General features: G+C 48.0%; 1 protein-coding gene across 1 annotated transcript; it reads right to left on the bottom strand.

The window, feature by feature from the left end:
• Positions 1-746: 746 nt before the first annotated feature.
• Positions 747-12543, bottom strand: LOC112813582 (cytochrome P450 2B11-like). The gene is given in 8 exon segments (XM_073890379.1): positions 747-1431; positions 4306-4447; positions 4654-4841; positions 6521-6661; positions 7581-7763; positions 8991-9140; positions 9293-9449; positions 12373-12543. Coding segments are annotated over 8 exon segments (1323 nt in total). The 3' UTR covers positions 747-1240.
• Positions 12544-20609: the final 8066 nt, after the last annotated feature.

Here is a 20609-nt window from a genome sequence, read left to right as displayed (position 1 = left end):
TCAGGGAATCCAAGGCACCAGTTTAGAATCATGCACCTCAGGTGGCCGTGGGCCGAGGGCGCCCTTACAAGAGGGAAGCACTAGGGAAAGTCAGTGAGAATGAAGACAGCAGTGTACAGCAATGGTCTACAATGTGGGTGAATCTCAAAAATATTATGCTGAGTGAAAGAAGCCAGACACAACAGAGCACATATTGCATGATTCCATTTACATGAAAATGCACAGAATAAGCAAAGCCCTAGAGACCAGAAGCAGACTGGTGGTTGCCAGGGGCTGAGGAGAAGGGGGAATGGAGAGTGACTGCTAATGGGTACAGGGTTTTATTCTTCGGGGATGAGAATGTTTGGAACTAGTTAGTGGTGGTGGTTGTACACCGTTGTGAATGAACTCAATGCCACTAAATTATACACTTTAAAATGCTTAGTTTTATGTTATATGAATTTCACCATAATTTTAAAATATATTGCGGGGGGTGGGGGCATTGGGTGAAGAATTTGAGTTTGAGAGCCAGGGAGACAGAGTATGAATCTTGCTCCTCCACTCCCAGCCATATGACCTGGGACAACTGATGCCAGTCCTTGGCCTTTGTATACTCATCTGTAAAATGGGCACAATCATTATACCCACCCCATGGAAATACTGGAAGGAGGATTCAAGTGAGATCATGTTTGCACAGATCATGGAGCACAAAGAGTTGCTACACGGAGGTGGTGGTAGTTCTATTTTTTTAAAAGATTTTTATTTATTTATTCATGAGAGAGAGAGTCAGAGGGAGAAGCAGGCTCCCAAGGAGCAGGGACCCCGATGAGGGACTCGATCCCAGGACTCTGGGATCATGACCTGAGCCAAAGGCAGACGCTTAACCATCTGAGCCACCCAGGCGCCCGGAGGTGGTGGTAGTTCTGAGGAAGGGGGAAGTCACTGGGAGTAGCTGCGGCTTAAGAGGCAGAACTGAGCCAAGTCTCCTCTCTTCGCCCCCAGCTTTTATATATACACCACATCTGGAACTCTGTTAACAAAGGAAAGAAAACACTTGCACGAGTCTTTACAAGAGCTGCAGAATGATGGACTGAGATGAGGTGGCAGAGAGGACTTTCCCAGGGAGGTGGCACCCAGGAAGGGAAGGTTGCTGGTTGGCAGTGGGTCTCTCAGTGACAGGAAGACCCAGAGAGAGGCAAGGAGCTGTTCTCTGCAGAAGTGGGGATACTTCATGATCCTGGAATCCTTTGACCCCCTTCCTTCAGCATTCTCTATGAGCCAGAAAGCTGATCTGGTACACTGGGGGCAGTTTGCCCACACCATTCTCCTGGGGTGTGACGTCAATGTCCTCAGGAGCCACAGGGCTGGCCACAGAGAAGTTCTGGAGGATGGTGATGAAGAAGAGGAATAATTCCATGTGGGCGATGCCTTCACCAAGACAAATGCGCTTCCCTGTGGGCACAGAAGATCGCCAATATGGGCACAGAGCCAATGCACATCCTTTGCCCTCTCACATCCCAAATCCAGACATCTGTGTCCATTGCAACAGATTTGTATGGGACTGGCCTTTAACCTACAATTCAGGGTGGAATTTTAGGGGTTCCTGGGCCCTCTGAAACCAGGTGCAAACATTTGGGTGGATGGGCCTTGCACATTTTTTTTCCAGGAGAGAGTTTGTAGCTACTGTTAGATTTCCAGAGGGTTCAGTGGCCCCCAGAGAATAAAGACACATTTCTGGTTGCGTGTGTGTGTGTGTGTGTGTGTGTGTGTGTGTGTGTGTATCTGTCTGTCTGTCTGTCTGCCTCCACTGTGTAGGTATGTGCACATTTCTGACATTTTTAATGTCTTTCATTTCTAATATGGGGAGAATAGTACCCATCAAATAGGGCTATTGTGAGGTTAAAGAAATTAATAATTATAAAAATTCTTAGACTAGCTGTACTAAGGATACTATAGGTGGTTATTGCTTTGTGTTTCTTTCTGGGTGTGTGTGGTGGGGAGTGTGTGTGTCTGGGAAGAGTGTGTGTGTGGTAGGGAATGCATGTGTGGAGGGGCATGTGTGTGGTGGGAAGTGTTTGTCTCTGTCTATGTGGCATGGATTGTGTGTGTGGGCAGTGTGTATGTGGGGGGGAGTGTGCATGTATGTGGCAGGGAGTGTGTGCGGTGGGGAACTGTGGGGCAGGAGTGTAGGGAGGAGGGTGTGTGGTAGGGAGTATGTGTGTGGCAGGGAATGTGGGGGGTAGCGAAGGGGGACAGTGTGTGTGTGTGTCTCTGTGTGTGTGTGGTGGGGAGTGTGAAGGTGTGGGGGGAGTGTGTGTGTGGGGGGATTGTGAGGGTGTGGGGGGGATTGTGTGGTGGGGAGTGTGAGGATGTGGGGGGTAAGGTGTGTGGTGGGGAGTGTGAGGGTGTGGGGGATTGTGAGAATGTGGGGGGAATGTGTGTGGTGGGGATTGTGGGTGTGTGGCAGGGAGTGTGTGTGTGATAGGGGTGTGGGGGTGTATCTGATACTGTGTGTTTGTCCATCTCTGGGTTGTCATCTTATCTCAGTCTGAGATACATGGGCTTCAAGAGTTTTGGGAAAAAACCTAACCGCACATGAAATGGTGAATGGGACTGGCGTCTATGAGAGGGCAGTCTGTGGCTTCCAGTAGACCCTCAGATGTGTGAGAGCCCCCCCAGTAGGTTATAGAGCATGGGCTTGATGAGAAATGAGGACACAGGGAGTGGAAACCTCAGGCAGAGACGCTGAAAACCTCCTCCTTTACTTCAGGGGCTCTTGATCTGCAAGCTGACCACCTTGGAAAGGCCATTCCAGACATTTCCTAGACTTTTCACTGGGCCTGCGGGGAGGTTTCTGGGGGGAAGTGTCCACATCTTTTTGGCACATCAGAAGTTAGGAAATAAGAACCGAGGAATACTCAGGGCAGGGCTTGGGGCTAGTTCTCCTGCAACTGGTTCTGCAACCCAGTTCTCTCCTGAACAGCCTGACCCTACTCTCTCCCTCCCACCTTGTCTTCTTCATCCTTGGAGCTGTCCACTGGGACACCTTTACTATCCTTTTGGCTCTAACACCTTTTTGCCTTGGTTTGTCTTTCTTTCCTGCCATGGTGATCTTGGCTCAGTCTTTTGCTCTGTCTGTACCTTGTCTCCTTCCTCTTTTGCTCACCTTCAATTTTAAACTCCCTGTCGCCGTCCATTTGCATCTGATTCCATCTGAAACTCTCCCTCTCCCCTTTTCTGTCTCTCTCTCTTCTTCCTCACTCTGTTGTCTCACACTCACTCTCTTTCTGTCGCTATGTCCCCTGTCACTGTCTCCCTCTATGTCTCTCATTGTCCCTCTCTGTGTCTCTCACTCTTTCTTTGTCTGTCTGTCTCTTTCCTTCTTGCTCCACACGTCTGCCTTGATTCCGCGGTCCTTTCTCCCAAAGGATGAGGACCCTGGACATTGGGGTTGTCTCTGGATGGGGCCAAAAGGTGGAGAATGGGGATAGAGACAAGTCAGAGCATGTCAAGACCCTCCCTGGTTCCCAGCAGGTTAAATCCAAACATCCCCCAGCTTTCATGGCCCTCCAGCTGAGCTCTTCGCCCTGGTCCCCTTCTGTAATCTATACTCCAGGCTCCCATTGTTCATCTAGTTTCTCAAATATGCCTCCACCTTCAGGCTTTGACCTTGCTGTTCCCTCTGCCTGGACCACTCTTTCTAGAGGCCAATTGATATCCATCCTTGACATCTTAGCTTGGAAGACAGTGCTTCAGGGAAACTTTTCCTCACTGAATCAAGAGTAGTCAGTCCTTCCTATTTTGTGTTCCCAAAGCCCCTTTAGAGCATTTATCACAATTATGATTCATTGTAATAATAATGACCACTTCTGTGAGCACTTACTTTGTGGCAAGCAGTTCTAAGCACATTGCAAGCATTGATTAATTTAATTAGGTACTATTTTGTGGCCAAATGATAAATGCCCATCTTCCCTGCTGGACTGTAAATTTCCCAGGGCAGGAACCATGTCTCCACATGACTTGTCCAGTGCATTATTTTCAGCCCCCCATAGAGCACTGAGCTCAGAGTAGTGCCCAACAGATATTTTATACCAAGGTATAGAGAGGTTAAAATATTTTCCCACGGTCCAGCTTACCAAAATGTGCCTTTGGGACATGATCTTACTTCTTAAGCCCCTTCTAGGGTTGCAGTGAAGATGGAGCAGATTAAAGCAGGTAAAGCAACTGGCATATACTAATAGCTCAATAAGCAAAGATCTCTCCTTGATGGTCTCACGGAGGGGGTGGCACCTGCACTCTGGGGAAGGGAGTGCAGGCCTGGCTTACCTATGGAGAAGGGGATAAAAGCTTTATTCTTCTTCAGTGACCCATTGGCATCCAGAAAGCGGTCAGGGTTGAAGATTTCTGGTTTTTCAAAGTAATGTGGATCATTGAGAGCCGAGCGCAGGATGGGAAATACTTCAGTGCCCTGAGGGAGGGTGACAAGGTCAAGATATTGCCATTCCCTTTCTCAGTCCACCCCTTAAAAAACAAAAACAAAAACAAGAGGGACCTAGTGATAAAACCAGACCAAACCAAAACAAAACAAAAAATTAGAAAAATAGGTCAAGTCCAGAGATTAAGAGAATGCAGATGGGCCACACAAGAGAGATGTGGGAGCCCAGCTGGCCTCACCTTGGGAATGATGTACCCTCTGAAGTTAGTGTCTTTGGTGGCCTTTTGGGGCACACCAATCGGGATGAGGTCCCCGAATCTCTGAATCTCACGGATGACTGCATCAGTGTATGGCATTTTGGCTCAGTCATCAAGGGATGGAAGGCAGTGTGGGCCCATCACCTGGTCAATCTCTTTGTGGATTCTCTCTGCACAGATGAGTGGGGCCAGGGAAGCTCATTTTAAAAAGACATTTCAGGGCGCCTGGGTGGCTCAGTTGGTTGGGCGACTGCCTTCGGCTCAGGTCATGATCCTGGAGTCCCGGGATCGAGTCCCGCATCGGGCTCCCTGCTCGGCAGGGAGTCTGCTTCTCCCTCTGACCCTCCCCCCTCTCATGTGCTCACTGTCTCTCTCATTCTCTCTGTCTCAAATAAATAAATAAAATCTTTAAAAAAATAAAATAAAATAAAAATAAAAAGACATTTCATCAGGGACATTTCTTTTTATGGACCAGTGAACCAGGGAAAACATAATAAATGGTTAGGTCACTGACACCTCTCAGAGCAACCAGCCTGAGGAAGGGGTGGAGGGGGAAGCAAGAATTCTCACCTTTTGAAACCTACTGAATGCTATGACTTCTCCCCGTGGGTCACAGGTAAACACACCCACACACACACCACAATTTTGCATAGAATTTCAGATTAAGCACTCAAGGCTATAAGCCTGCCAAAATTCTCCCTCTAAAAGGAGTCGAAAATGAACTAATAATTATTGTGTGTGCATTATAGATAGCACACTGTGCTAGGTCCTCAGGAATGTAACAATGAAATAGATCAACAGACTAACCCACGAAAAACTGGATAAATAAATGAATACGTAAATCAATCAACTTATGAATGGAAAGATTGATGAATGGAAGAGCATTAATGAATGCATGTATGTATTTATTTCTCAATATGTGAATTAATGAATCATTAATCATTGATTAATAAATGGCCCATAGACAAATAAATGAACCTGATTAACCAACAAATCACATAAATGGATGGCTGGCTAGATCTATAGAGGAATAAGTAAATAATTTAATGAAGGAATAGTAAATAAAGGAATGGATGGATGGATTGAATGATAAGTCAATAAATCAGTGATGAATAACTGAGTGAATTAATAAATGAATAATAGATGGATGAAGGATGGAGTGAAGGAATGATGGAAGGGGCGCCTGGGTGGCTCAGTTGGTTAAGGATCTGCCTTTGGCACTGGTCATGATCCGGGGAATCTGGGGATCAAGCACCACATCAGGTTCTCTGCTCAGCAGGGAGTTTACTTCTCCCTCTGCCCCTCACCCTGCTCTGGTGCACTCTCTCTCTCTCAAATAAATAAAATCAAATCTTTTTTTTTTTTAAGAAAGAACGATGGAAGAATTAAGGAATGAAATCTAGTTCATAAGACAGATGGATACGTGCATGAACGAATGAGCCAATGAATCAATGACAAATACTTCATTCGATTAATCACTGTTTCAAAAGATCAACAGATGAATCAATGAATCCAAATAAAGAATGGAAGTTTATGTAGTTGGATTAAACATTGATGAAAGAATCTGAGTGTACAGGTTAATTAATAAGTAAAAGGATGCATGGGTGGGTGGATGGATGAGTCTGCCTTTAAGTGATGGGAGGAAACAGTGGGAGAACACACTCACAGATTGTTCATCCATCCACCCACAAGACTGACTCAGTTAGGGGCTCATTCAATACCTGCAGTGGTCCTGGTGTAAGAGATGAACACTGCCTCTCTCATTCGGGAAGGACGCCAGGCCCAACCCCCTGCAGCCCCAAAAGCGGTCAGAAGATCCCCCCTCCATGGGCTGTCCCCGCCCACTCACCTTTGATGTGGGGGTATTTGAGCAGGAGCAGGAATCCATAGCGGAGCGTGGTGCTGGTGGTCTCCGTGCCGGCGAAGAAGAGCGACAGCGCGGTGTAGATGAGGTTCTGCTGGTGGAACTCGCTGCGGTGTCGGCCTTCTCCTGAATCCATAGGGAAGCAGGGGGGCTTTGATGCACACTCGTCCCTCGTCCCTCCCTCGGGGCGCCCTCCGCAGCTTTCCAGATTTTTGGAGCAGACCCTCCAGTAGGAGGTCATAGGAATTTGTATTTGCGACGGTCCTACGCGCGCATCTGACATCCATTCCTGGTTAAGAACTATAGACAGGCATAGCGCTCTTAAGTTTAATTTCTTTTCTTTCTATTTTTTTTTTTTTTAAGAGAGGGAGAGAGAAGCGGGGGAGGAGCAGAAGGCGAGGGAGAAAGAAAATCGTAAGTAGGCTCCATGCTCTGAGCGAAGCCTGAGGTGGGGTTCCATCTCACATCCCTGAGATCAGGACCTGAGCTGAAATCAAGAGTTGGAGACTTAAACAACTGAGCCACCCAGGTGCTCCTGCAGTTTAATTTTTTAAACTTAATATACAATTGGGGTATTTCCAGGTTCGTTGAGAAAGAGAAACTATACTATTTTGTTTTAAAAGCGGAGCATATTACTTTATAATCTGGGAGACATTTAAAAAAAAAAAAACAGAAAGAGGAAGGAGAAATGGCAAAAAACAAAGAAATGTCATTCCTTATTTTCATGTGTCCTTTGAATTGTTTCAAGCAAGAGGCTTTGCCAAAGACAGAGGTGAAGGTTTGGAGAAACCAGGGACAGAAGAGGAGAGAGCCTGACAGTCTGACACATATTCTGTCCCCCTGTCTCTTCATCTTTGCCTGGTCATACTACGTTCTCCAGTCCCTGTCTCCCGTCCCTCCCGCCCCCCAGCGCTCAGTGTCCCTGGCTCAATGTCTCTGTCCCTCTCCGTTGTCTTTGCCCCACTTTCCAGCCTGAAGTTGCATTGCTGGGGCCCCAAAGCAGATTGCCCGTCTCCTCGGCCCTAGATGCCCACCTCATGCCCACCCACCTGCACCGTCTCCCTGACCTGGCTGGAGAAGGAGCTGATGAGCATGAAGGACTGGTGGAACAGGTCCAGCAGCCGCAGGAACTCAGGGTCTCTGTAGCCAAAGCGTTTTCCAAAGACAATGGAACAGATGATGTTAGCGGTCATGGAGTGGAAGAAGAAGGTGGGGTCCTGGAGGGCTCCTAGGAGGAGGAGGCACAAGTCATGGGACACAGACTCAAACAGACACCTTGGGAGCATTTGGCTACCACCCCATGTCTGCATGTCTGCCCTCCCTCGCCCAAGTGACGGTAAAGAAGGGACAGGAACAGCTAACATGCACCAGCCCGGATGATGTGCCAGGCCCTATTCTAAGCCCTTCGTATATTATTTTCTTAAATTCCCACCACAACCCTGGGAGGAAAGTGCCATTCTGTTATTATTTCCATCTTATAGATGGGCAGAGAGGTGGAGTAACTTGACCAGGGTTCCCCAGCTCCTCATCCCTGGGGTCGGGATTCAGACCCAGGGGCTGTGGGGGTAGTCCCTCTCTGGTCTCAGCTCTGACCCTGGGAACCAGGAGTTAAGTCCCAGAGGCAGAGGGGTGCAGAGCGGGTGATCAGTCAGTCACAGGCGCAAATTAAAAAGCTCTGCTGTCCTTATCCCTTGTCTGTCACTCCCCCTTCACCTCTTCTCTCCACCTCTAGGGCTCTCTGGTGTCCAGAGAATTGTTCTGTACTTGCTAGTTGATGTCTGTATACATCCTGGTCTCCCTGACTGTGTGCCCAGGAGCAACATGTCATCAGCCTCTCTCTGCGAGTCTCACCTGTCCATCTGCTCTTGTTCCCTCAGCAGACCCTTCCCTGAGCCTGTCTGTCTGCCTGTCTCATTTTCGCTGCCTTGGTTTCTTTCTGCCTGTCTCAGGCTCTTCCAGTCTCTCTCCGTCTTGGTCTCTCCATCTCTGCCTCTTTCTCCTTCCCTGTCTCTCCATCTGAGTCACTCTGTTTCTTCCGGTCTGTCTTCTTAGTCCTCTGTCCCTATTCCTCTATTGCTCCCTATGTCTCTGTCTCTCCCTCCCAGCCTCTACATCTATGTCTCAAAATATCTCTTATAGAAGGACCCAGACATCTTTATGTCCCCTTTCTCTCTTTGCCTTCTTTTTATAAGTCCTGTTTTCGCCTTTGATAGATACAATTAATCCATGAGTTGGTTTCCCTGAATCCAAGTAAATAGCGTGCTAATATCTAAGTTTATGCCTTTGAGTTATTCTCGACACTATACACCCCACATCTCTTCCGGCTCCCCGTGTTCCTCTCCTACTCATCTCTGTCTGTCCCTCTGTCTGATGATCTCTCGGGATCATTCTCTACCTCTACCTCTCTTTCTCTACCCACAGGTATCCCATGCACCCTGCATTCCCCGGGACTCACCCTGGGTTTTCCATAGCTCCTCCACCAGACACTGAGCCTCCTCCTGAATCCGCTCCTCCACACTCTGCTTCCCCACCCCGAAGTCCCTCATGGTAGCCAGAGAGAATCGGTGAAGGGTCTTCCAACGTTCCCCATTGGCAAAGACCACACCTGGGGGTGTAGCGAAGGCATGGGTTGCTGAGGAGATTGGAAGGGGACTCTGGGTCCCTCAGCACCCCCTTATCTTCTCTTCCCGGATCCATCCTCCCCAATTCCCCTTGTCCATTATTCCCCTCCAGGTGCCTTTGAGGCCCTTACCATACCCTGGAAGAATGGCTCTACTATAGCAATTTTCCCCCGGCCAGAGAAGGTCTCAGCCTGGTCCACCAGGGCCTCCCGTATGGCCTTTATCCCACATAGCATGACCACGGGCCTTGGCCCCAGGTACACCGTGAAGACATCCCCGTATTTCTCTCGGAACTGTGAAGCATATCCACACCCAGGGTTGCTATTAGTCCATATGCACCAATGCGGCCATCCCAGTTGTTAAACCATAAAGACACTTATGTATAAATTGATCTTGCTGCCCCCAAGACCCTCCACCCCAGGCTGCCTTTCCCCTTCCCAGGACCCAGCAACTAAAGGATTAACCCATGACCCAGCCAGGCTCTGCATGATTGGTGCCCTAAGCAGTACAGATGGTTACTATCTCTCAATCCTGCCCATACCTCTGAGTCTAGCCAGATCTCCCCAGCATTGAAACCGAAGGGTCATCCTCCTTGTGACCCAACATCAACCTGCTGTCTGCCTCCTGACTTTATTTCCCCACAGAACTGCCCTGAACCACCCGCTGGGTAGACATGAAGGGAAAACAATGGCTTCTGGGATGATCATGAAATCTGAGGAATCATAACATCAGTGCGGCCACTTGCAAAACTGCTCGGTGCTGGGGACACCTGGGTGGCTCAGTTGTTAAGCATCTGCCTTCGGCTCAGGTCATGATCCCAGGGTCCTGGGATTGAGCCCCGCATCAGGCTCCCTGCTCAGCCGGGAGCCTGCTTCTCCCTCTCCCACTCCCCCTGCTTGTGTTCCCTCTCTCACTGTGTCTCTCTCTGTCAAATAGATAAATAAAATCTTAAAAAAAAAAAACTGCTCAATGGTATTTACTGAAACTAAACACATGTATACTCAGTGACCCAGCAGCCCCACCACCAGATGCACGCCCAGCAAAAATATGCACATAGGTTCACCAAAATACAAACAAGAAGATTCCTGGAAGCTCGGCAACACAGATGGAGGATAAATATATAGTGATATAGTCATGCCGTGGAATACTATGTAGCAATTAAAAAGAACGGGCTCAAGATGTCCATCGACAGATGAATGGATAAAGAAGATGTGGTGTATATATACAATGGAATATTATGCAGCCATCAAAAGGAAGGAGATCTTGCCATTTGCAACGATGTGGATGGAACTGGAGGGTGTTCTGCTGAGTGAAATAAGTCAATCAGAGAAAGACATGTATCATATGACCTCACTGATATGAGGAATTCTTAATCTTAGGAAACAAACTGAGGGTTGCTGGAGTGGTAGGGTGGGGTGGGAGGGATGGGGTGGCTGGGTGATAGACATTGGGAGGGTATGTGCTATGGTGGGCGCTGTGAATTGGGCAAGACTGTTGAATCACAGATCTGTACCTCTGAAACAAATAATGCAATATATGTTAAGAAAAAAAGAAGAAGAAGAAGAAGATAGCAGGAGGGGAAGAATGAAGGGGGGGAAATCGGAGGGGGAGACGAACCATGAGGGACGATGGACTCTGAAAAACAAACTGAGGGTTCTAGAGGGGAGGGGGGTGGGAGGATGGGTTAGCCTGGTGATGGGTGTTAAAGAGGGCACGTTCTGCGTGGAGCACTGGGTGTTATGCACAAACAATGAATCATGGAACACTACATCAAAAACTAATGATGTAATGTATGGTGACTAACATAACAATAACAAAATTTAAAGGAAAAAAAAAAGAACGGGCTCTGCAGCCAACAACATGAATGAAACTCAACAGGCATAGTGTTGAGGGAAAGCACTCAGACACAAAAGTGTCCATAGGTCATAATTCTATTTATTTATTTAATTTATTTTAGAGAGAGAGCACACAAGCAGGAGGGAGTGGGGGAGGAAGGGCGGGGCAGAGGGAGAGAGAGAGAGATGACCTTAAGCAAGCTCCATGCCCAGAGTGGAGCCCGACGGGGGAGGGGGGTGTTCTATCTTACAACCTTGAGATCAAGAGTCCGATGCCCAAAAAACTGAGCCACCCAGGCGTCCCCGGTCATAATTCTATTTATATGAAGCCAGGATAGTAGGAGGGTGGCGACTGGAAGGGGGTTCCTGGGGACAGAATGTGTTGTTATTTACCTGTATGTCAATTACATGAGTAGGCTCCTTTGAGAGAATTCACTGAGCTGAACACTTAGGGTTTGTGCACTTTCAGGGGTGATGCTAAACCTCAGTAACAGTTGACTTAAAATCATAAAAAAGTTAAGGGGCACCTGGGTGGCTCAGTCGTTAGGCGTCTGCCTTCGGCTCAGGTCATGATTCCAGGGCCCTGGGATGGAGCCCCGTGTCGGGCTCCCTGCTCGGCGGGAAGCCTGCTTCTCCCTCCCCCACTCCCCCTGCTTGTGTCCCTCTCTCGCTGTGTCTCTCTCTGTCAAATAAATAAATACAATCTTTTTTAAAAAAAATAATAAAAATAAAAGCAAAAGGATGGCAAGGCCAAGATTCAGGAGCGTGGTCGCCATGGGGCGAGGGGTGGACCCAGGAGAATGGGGCAGCTGGAAGTTCCTGTTGGTCGTCCAGTTCCTCTGTTGGGAAGTCGGTTCGTGGGTGTGGACAACATTATTAATAAATAAATGGATCATCAAGCAAGAAATCATGCTGGGAAGCAGTGATCCGGGGCCTGGTAAATACTCCAACGTTAGCTATTACAGCTCATTCATGGTCATTATTGCTAAACACTCTGTGCCTGGCCTCCTGTGTCCTCCTCACCGCTCTTCCTCCCGACACCGACACCGGCACCAACCTGAGCCAGACTGACCTCTTTTTTTAGCAGAGGAGAGACCTATTTGATTGGTGGCGCCGCCCGTTTTCTTTTGTTCTCCCAGCGCCCCGCAGGCACCCGAGGGGTGGCTGGAGAATGAAATTCTACACCATGGTTCACATCCAGACACCTCTTCAAACCCACTTGCCCACTCCAGAGACAGTGCCCACACACTTCGACTGAGCAGCATCCCGCATGCTGCACCTCCATGCCCCTTCCTCACCCCACACCCATGCCTTCTGGGGGGTGATCTCCAAGCATGGAGGCAGGGAGACCCCCTCAGATCCCATCCAATCTGCATCTCACCCTGAGAAAGGATTTTAGTAAGCCACTTCTGTCCATCTGAAGAAGGTTCCCCAAGAAAGGCAGAGGATGGGGGCCTGGTGGCAGGCGGCCATAGGCCTTCGGGTGGCCCCTGGCCAACAGAAGCAAGAGTCCCGTGAGGAGAGCAAGGAGGAGAAGGGCGCTGAGCTCCATGACTTGGTCTGGCCGCCTCCCTCCCAACTGCCGCCTTGAGCTGGGACTTTTATCCCGAACCTGCCTCCCCACCATGTTATGTAACTTCATCCCCAGCCCGCCTCTCCTCTCATCAAGCCAGGAGTGTGAACTTGAAAGAAAGAGTGGTACTGACAGACCCATACTTCCTGATTGGGCAACCCTATGTGTTGGCAGAGACAATGTGGTAACGATTCCAAAGTCCACAAGAGTATGTGTGTAGCGCTCATGTTGTATTTATCTTGCAGGCACAGGTAAGCATGCACTGTCCGCTTGTGTGCATAAGCTAGTGTGTGTGCGTTTAAGATTTTATACGTGAAGCGGTGTTTGCATTGCGTGAATGTGCAGATGTGTTTCTGTGTATGAGTCTGCATGAGGTCGTGTATATATTTTTGCATGTGTATGGGCTTATATGTATTTATGTGGCTTCATATACGAGGGTGTGTTTGCATTTGGGTGGTGGTGGTGGTGTGTGTCCCTGTGCATGGGTCAGTGTGTGCCGGCGTGTTTGGGCATCCCCCAGTCCCTGTCTGCGGGGCCGTCAGGTGCTCCGTGTCTACCTCCAACCCTCTACCCTTCACCCTCCCTTGGCAGCTGCCACAGATGGGAGTGATGGGGCAACAGGACGGTGGGGGTTGGGGGGGGAGAGACACAGAACTGGTGAGACTCAGAGGTGCAGAGAGAGACTGAGGCCACACAGGTGCAGCATTCAGGCCCCCTGGCTCTCTGATTGCTCTGAGTAGGGCCAGGCACTTCTCTCTCTGCCTCCAACTCCCGTAGGACATTTCTCTGACCCTCTCTTTGTGACTGTCTCTCTCTTGCTATCCCTCTCTGTCTCGGTGTCTCTGTTTCTGCCTTTAGACTCTGAGCTCGACGAGCACAGAGACTGGGTCCATGTTGGCGGATGTCCCCTGGGCTCCCGTCTGTCTCCATCATAGCACCGGACCTCTCTGCCAGGCTCAGTCCCGTATTTCGCCCAGTGTGTGAATGAATGTGGCCACATTCACCAGTCGTGCCCTGGGCCTGGCTTTCCACCTCTCTCTGTCTCTCTCCTTTAAAAGGAAATGGGGCCGGGCGGGGGCGGGGGGGGGCGCGGGGGAGGCGGCGCCTGAGTGGCTCAGTCGGTTAAGCATCTGACTCTTGATTTCAGTTCAGGTCATAATCTCAGGGTCATGATATGGAGCCCCACGTCATCGGGCTCCGCACTTAGCGGGGAGTCTGCTTGAGATTCTCTGTCTCCCTCTGCCCCTCTGCACTGTGTGCACGCTCTCGCTCTCTAAAATCAATCAATCTTCAAAAGGGAATGGGGAGCGATGAGGTAGCAACTATCTTGCAATGTTGGGTAAACCCTTTGCAGAACCCAGGACTCTGACCCCAGCAATTGACTCATACCTCTCTGACCCAGGAGAAAAGGACTGATAGTCCTGATATTTTGAATTCAGGGGTGGAACCTGCACTTTTCTGACCTGGGAGAGGTGTCAGCATGGACTTTCCTGACCCAAGCCCTGGCTCCTGCTGTATCCTAAGATCTGACACTGAGCTTGGGGTCATTCCAGCTCCAGCAAATACTGATGGGGACCCATGAAGTGATCTACACAGAGTCACTCACTCAATCCTCACCCTTTGAGGTAAGTATGGCTGTTATCCCCACTTTATACATGGGGAGAGCAAGGCACAGAGTGGTTTAGAGTGTTACCCAAAGTCACACAGCAGGTTGGAGCTGTTCAATATGGTAGCCACTTGCCACATGCAACTATTAAGCACTCAAAATATGCCTAGTGGAAAATGTGAAATTTAATTTTAAGTAGAAATGGAGACTCAATTCAGTTCTTGGAAAACTTCTCAGTACATTTGGAACAACTTGGGTATGTGAATCTGCTTTTTCAGTTACGTATTTCATGAAATCTCAACACAGATCAAGTATTTCTGAAGAAAAGTCAAAGTCTCAACAAAGATGTTCTGTAAGTGCAAAGTACACACCAGATTACAAAGACTTATAATGAGAAGAAGATATGCCAAGAGGCAGAGAGGCCAAGAAATAGATGAGGACTGTAATATGGGGATGGAGGCAGAGAAAGGGAGGGGAAAAGAGAGACAGCAAGAGAACAGAACAAGAGAGGCAGAAATACAAAGACACAGGGACAGGGCCTGTGGGGGGCGCAAGCAGAGCTGGCTAAGTGAAAAGAGCTGGTTTTCATATGTAAAAGTATGCTTACTTTTTTTTTCCATTTTTAATAGCTTTCCTGAGGTATAACTGACATACGATAAAGCTGCATGTAAAGTACAACTTAATCGATTCTGAAATATTGCACACCTGGGAAACCATCATCACGAACAAGATGATGAACATAACAATCACCCTGAAAGTTTTCTCACAGCCTTTAGTGAGGCCTCTCTTCCCGTTTTTAATCATCCCCTCTTTTGACAACCACTGATCTGTTTTTTGTCACTAAAGATTAGCTTGTACTCTTCTCAATTTTATGCGAAGGGGAGTCATGTGGTATGCACTATTTTTTGCCTGTCTTCTTTCCACTCTGTATCATTATTTTAAAGTCTGGGGTAAGCTGAATAGTGGCCTCCCAAATATGTCCTTGTTCTAATCCCCATAACCTGTGAATGCTACCTAATATGGTAGAAGGGATTTTGTAGATGGGATTAAATTAAAGACCATCAAGTGAGGAGTAGGCCAATGCTATAATCAGTTGGCCAGTTATAAGGCGGCCAAGTACATAACTCACCACCCATCAGCACTCATCATCAGGGAAATGCCGATCAAAACTACAGTGACATATCACCTCACACCTGTTAGGATGGATGTTATTACAAAGACAAGAAACAGGGGTGCCTGGCTGGCTCAGTTGGTGGAGCATGCGACTCTTGATCTTGGGGTTGTGAGTTTGAGCCCCACATTGGGTATAGAAATTACTTAAAAAAAAAAAAAAGACAAGAAACAACAAGTGTTGGTGAAGGTGTGGAGAAAAGGGAATTCTTGTGTACCACTGGCGAGAATGTAAGTTGGTGCAGCCAGTGTGGAAAACAGTACGGAGTTTCCTCCAAATATTAAAATAGAACTACCCAACTAACAAATAGAACTATCCAACTAACCCAAGCAGGAGCTTGCTCGGTCCACTCCACACATCGTCCTGGTATTATAGTACTTCCAGGAAAGGTGCATCCCTCCCCTCAGGGGCAATACTAATGGTGCAAAAAAAAAAAAAAAAAAAAAAAAAAAAAAAAAAAGAACTACCATAGGATCCAACAATTGCACTTCTGGATATTTATCTGAAGAAAATGAAAACACTAACTCCAAAAGATATCTGAACACACACACACACACACACACACACACACACACACACACCCCGTTTATTGCAGCATTATCTACAACAGCCAAACACGGAAGTACTCTGCCGTTGCATGCAGTAGTATATAGTACCATGGTACTATATATTTACAGGTGTAAATTACTCAGGTCACATTGGTTGATAGTGTTGTTCACTGCTACTATATCCTGGTTGAGTTTCCACCCACTTGTTCTATAAGTTATTAAAAGAGAGGTAATCAAATCTCTGAGTATAACTGGGATTTGTCTATGCCCCCTTGCAGTTTTGTTTTTGCTTAATGTATTTTGAAGCTTAGTTATCAAGCCCATACACTTTTGTACTTCTGAGTCACCCCACATGCATGGGAGTGAGGCAAGGTCAATGCTTTATCTGAGTTTGAAAGTCAAAGCTTCACCCCATATGCCTCTAACCCAGGAGGAGGGGACTGACAATCCAGACACCTGGAATTCAGGGGTGGAACCTGTACTTTCCTAACATTGGAGAGGTGCCACTGTGGACTTTCCTGACCAGAGGTCTTGATTCCTGCTGTGCTGTGTGATCTAGCACTGAGCTTGGGGCCTCATTCCAGCCCCAGGAGTCACTAATGGCAAGGCATGAAGGGCTTCACACAGAGTAACTCACTTAATCCTCACCCCCTCAGGTAGGTATTGCTGTTATCCCCATTTTATAGATGGGGAGAGTGAAACCCAGAGAGGTTAAGACCATGCCCAAGGTAGCACAGCACTCTAGAAGTATGAATCAGGTGTCAAATCCAGTCTTGTTGCAGAACATGCTATTCAACTACTTCATTCTACTGCCTTTCTGAGAGAGACACAGAGACACAGAGACACACAGAGAGATAGCAGATGGTGAGAGGCAGAAGAGGACAGTAAATTCTGGGGAAAAGGGATTCTTTGGAAAAATAATCCAGGGAGAGACTGGATTGAACAAAGACAAACTGGTTCCTTTCTTGCAGGACTTCTCAGGGCCTTTAGAATGCTAATTTGCACTAATGACCCAGCAAAAGGGGAGGAGGGTTGACAGCAGCTGCTCAGCACATCTGACTTCATTTTTTTCTTTCTTTCCCTCCTTTTTTTTTTTTTTTTTTGAAGACCCATCCTCACCTCCAGATCTAGGGCTAGGCTCTGAGGGGACACACTCTAGGAAGCGCTCATGTGTCAGAAGAAAGCACTAATCAGACAGACTCAGTCTCAAACCTCAGCTTCGCCCTGTACTAGTCATGCCAAAGACACCTGGGCAAGTGTCTGCTTCTCGTGAGTCTCAGGTTGCCTCCTGGAGGGTGTGGGTACCTAGCCCATGGGGTCACTAGGAAGATGGAGATGAGATCCGATACACATGGCCTGGCACATAGTAAGTGCTCAGTGAATGCACCGTGGCCACAGGAGAGACCCAGAGGCCGAGAGGCCAAGGCTAAAGGGAGTAGAGGCTCAGACAGACCCAGAAGGAGGGACTCGTGATGTGACCAAGATGGCAAGAGAGTGAGAAATCGGTGGCGAGACAGCGAGACACAAGACAACATTTACTCATTCATTCAACAAACATTCATTAGGCACCGGGGAGGCAGCAGTGAACGAGACAGGTAAATACCTGGCTCTCACAGAGCTAACATGCTAGTGGTGGAGACAGACGACAATGAGACAGAAATAAATACAGAGTAATTCAGAGTGACATTCAGGCATCGTGCCCTCAGCTGTCTTTCCTGGCTGTTTCCACTCCAGTGCTCATTGTGGTCGGTCAGCGGCTCTGGGTGCTGAGAGGAAGGTAATGTGAGCCTCTCCTTGGAGGGCAGCAAGTCTCACTATCTGGGCAGGAGGCAAAGGATGGAACCCTGATACCTGAGGCTGTGAAGGGAAAGATGGGGCCAAGGGGCAAGCGGAGAGATGACGAGATGGCCGGAGAGACACGGGAGCCCAGAGACTGAGGACCCGAAGACAGACAGACTCATGGAGACCTGAAGTCTCACTGAGAGGCAGAACAGGAAAGACATGGGTGCTGAGAGACTAGTGATGGGCTGAGGGATTAGGCAGGGGCTGAGGGACTAATGAGGGACTGAGGGACTAGAGAGGGGCAAGGGAAGCTAGTGAGGGGCTGAGGGACTAGTAAGGGGCAGGGGGAGCTAGTGAGGGGCTGAGGGACTAGTGAGGGTCAAGGGAAGCTAGTGAGAGGCAGGGGAAGTTCCTGAGGGGCTGAGGGACTCCTGAGGGGCAGGAGGACTTAGTGAGGGGCTGAGGGACTAGTGAGGGGCAGGGGGAGCTAGTGAGGGGCTGAGGGACTAGTGAGGGGCAGGGGGAGCTAGTGAGGGGCTGAGGGACTAGAGAGGGGCAGGGGGAGCTAGTGAGGGGCTGAGGGACTAGTGAGGGACAGGGGGAGCTAGTGAGGGGCAAAGAGAGTGAGGGTGGAGCTGTGGCAATGAGAGTTAGGAGCCAGGCTGAGAGGCTGAGAGAAAGGCCAATGCATCATGGCCCAGTGGTTAACTTGAGTTCAAGTCCCAGCCCCAGCACTTTCTATATGACAGCTGGAGGGTGACTTAGCCTCTCTGTGCCTCTTTCCTCACCTGTAAAATGGTATAATTATGTTCATTCCCCAATCCCAGGGATGCTGTGAGATTTCAGTCAGTTATATGTGTAAAGCACTTAGATCCTGGCACATAGTATGTGCTCGCTGAACATTTGTTTTTCTGCTAAAAGCCAATTCATTCGACGAGAAGTTTGCTACAAATCCTCTTTTGCCCATTTACACATCCCAGTGCACTATGGTGCCGTGGGGGCTCTTAGGATAATGGGTTTGTTTGTTTATTTTATTTATTTATTTATTTATTTATTTATTTATTTATTTATTTATTGGACAGACAGACACAGCGAGAGAGGAAACACAAGCAGGGGGAGTGGGAGAGGGAGAAGCAGGCTTCCTGCTGAGCAGGGAGCCCGATGCGGGGCTCGATCCCAGGACCCTGGGATTGTGACCTGAGTCAAGGGCAGACACTTAACTACTGAGTCACCCAGGCGCCCCTTAGGATAATGTTTTTAACTGCGTAAAATCGAATTCATGAAATAAACCAGACATAAAATGTCACATATTGCCTATGATTCCATTGATATGAAATGTGCAGAATAAGCAAATCCATAGACACAGAAAAGCAAATCTGTCTTTAACGGGAACTGAAGGAAGAGGAATGGGGCGTGACTGCCTAATGCTACAGAGTTTTCCTTTTGGGGTGATGAAAAAAGTTCTGGAACTAGCTAGTGGTGTGGTTGTACAGTATCGCGCATGTACTTAATGCCACTGAACTATATAATTTCAAATAGTTAAAATAGTAAATCTCATGTGTATTTTACCACAATTAAAAAAATTAATTCATAGGATTCCCACAAAAATGAATTTTATTGAAAGTTATCAGATTTTCTTGATTTTCTTAAAGATTTTATTTATTTAGTTATTTGAGAGAGAGAGAGCACGACTGGGGGGCGGGTGGAGGGACAGGGGGAAAAGCAGACTCCTCACTGAGCAGGGAGCCAGAGGTGGGGCTTAATCCCAGGACCCTGAGATCATGACATGAGCCAAAGGCAGATGCTTAACCGACTGAGCCACCCAGGTGCCCCGAAATTTACTTGGTTATTTAAAAATAAACCAAGGGATGCCTGGGTGGCTCAGTTGGTTAAGTGGCTGCCTTCGGCCCGGGTCATGATCCCAGGGTCCTGGGATTGAGTCCCACATCGGGCTCCTTGCTCAGCAGGGAGCCTGCTTCTCCCTCTCTCTCCTTCTGCTTGTGCTCTCTCTGTCAAATAAATAAAATCTTTAAAAATAAATAAATAAATAAAAATAAACCAAATGTGTGATGTAGTATGTTCTTCCTCATAAACACATCAGATAACAAGATCTAGTCGTGGGTCCACAGCACCATAATTTCAGAGTGGTAATGAATCTAAATGATATTTCAAGAGCTAAAGCTGTGTATATATAATATATAATATATAACATATATTGCTGAATTCTGTGTGTGGGTCCCCTTGCTCCTACATACAGAAACACAGAATGTCAGAATCAGCGAGGAGCCAAAAGAAGCCATCTAGCTAGACCAGGGATGACGGACACAGGACACTCCTTAGCATACTCCCACGTCCTTGGTCTTTGTCCACAGCAGGCATCACCAAGCAATCCCAGCACTCTTGTGCAAAAAAACTCAGAATCCTTCTCAGACTCCCATTATCAAACGAGCAAATTTGACACATAAGATGAAGCCCATTTATAGTTCGAGGTCTAGCCCAAAAGCTCTGTTATCAATACATCAATTTTACTGATGGAAAACCTGAGATCCAGAGATGCAGAGAAAATTGTACCTGGTCACACAGGAAACTAAGGAGTAGAGTGAAGGATTTGGGACCCAGATCTCTTGAGTCCCATCCAAGGATGCTCCAAGACCCTCAGCCCCCACAGATCCCAGAATGGAATGAATCTTGTTCCAAGCCTCCCCTGCTGCACGTGAATGGGGAAGGTGTCAGTGAAGTCCTGGGAAGAAAGGGGTTCAGGAGAGAAAGTGTCTTGGCACCTGCTGTTCCCTCTGCCTTAGATACTGTTCCCCATCCTTCTTCTCACTTCTGCTGGTTCATGCACAGTCCATTCTGAGCTGATGCTGTCTTGTGACTGTTCCATTTCCCCCTCTGGATTGAAAACTCCATGAAGGCAGGTCCCAGGGCTGTCTTGGTC

Source organism: Callorhinus ursinus, unplaced genomic scaffold (genome assembly GCF_003265705.2).
Source record: "Callorhinus ursinus isolate GAN/ISIS: 27379988/994484 unplaced genomic scaffold, GSC_fseal_2.0 scaffold144, whole genome shotgun sequence".
Classification (NCBI taxonomy): Eukaryota; Metazoa; Chordata; class Mammalia; order Carnivora; family Otariidae; genus Callorhinus; species Callorhinus ursinus.
Note: the sequence above shows the minus strand (reverse complement) of the source record. Positions and strands in the feature narration are given on the sequence as shown.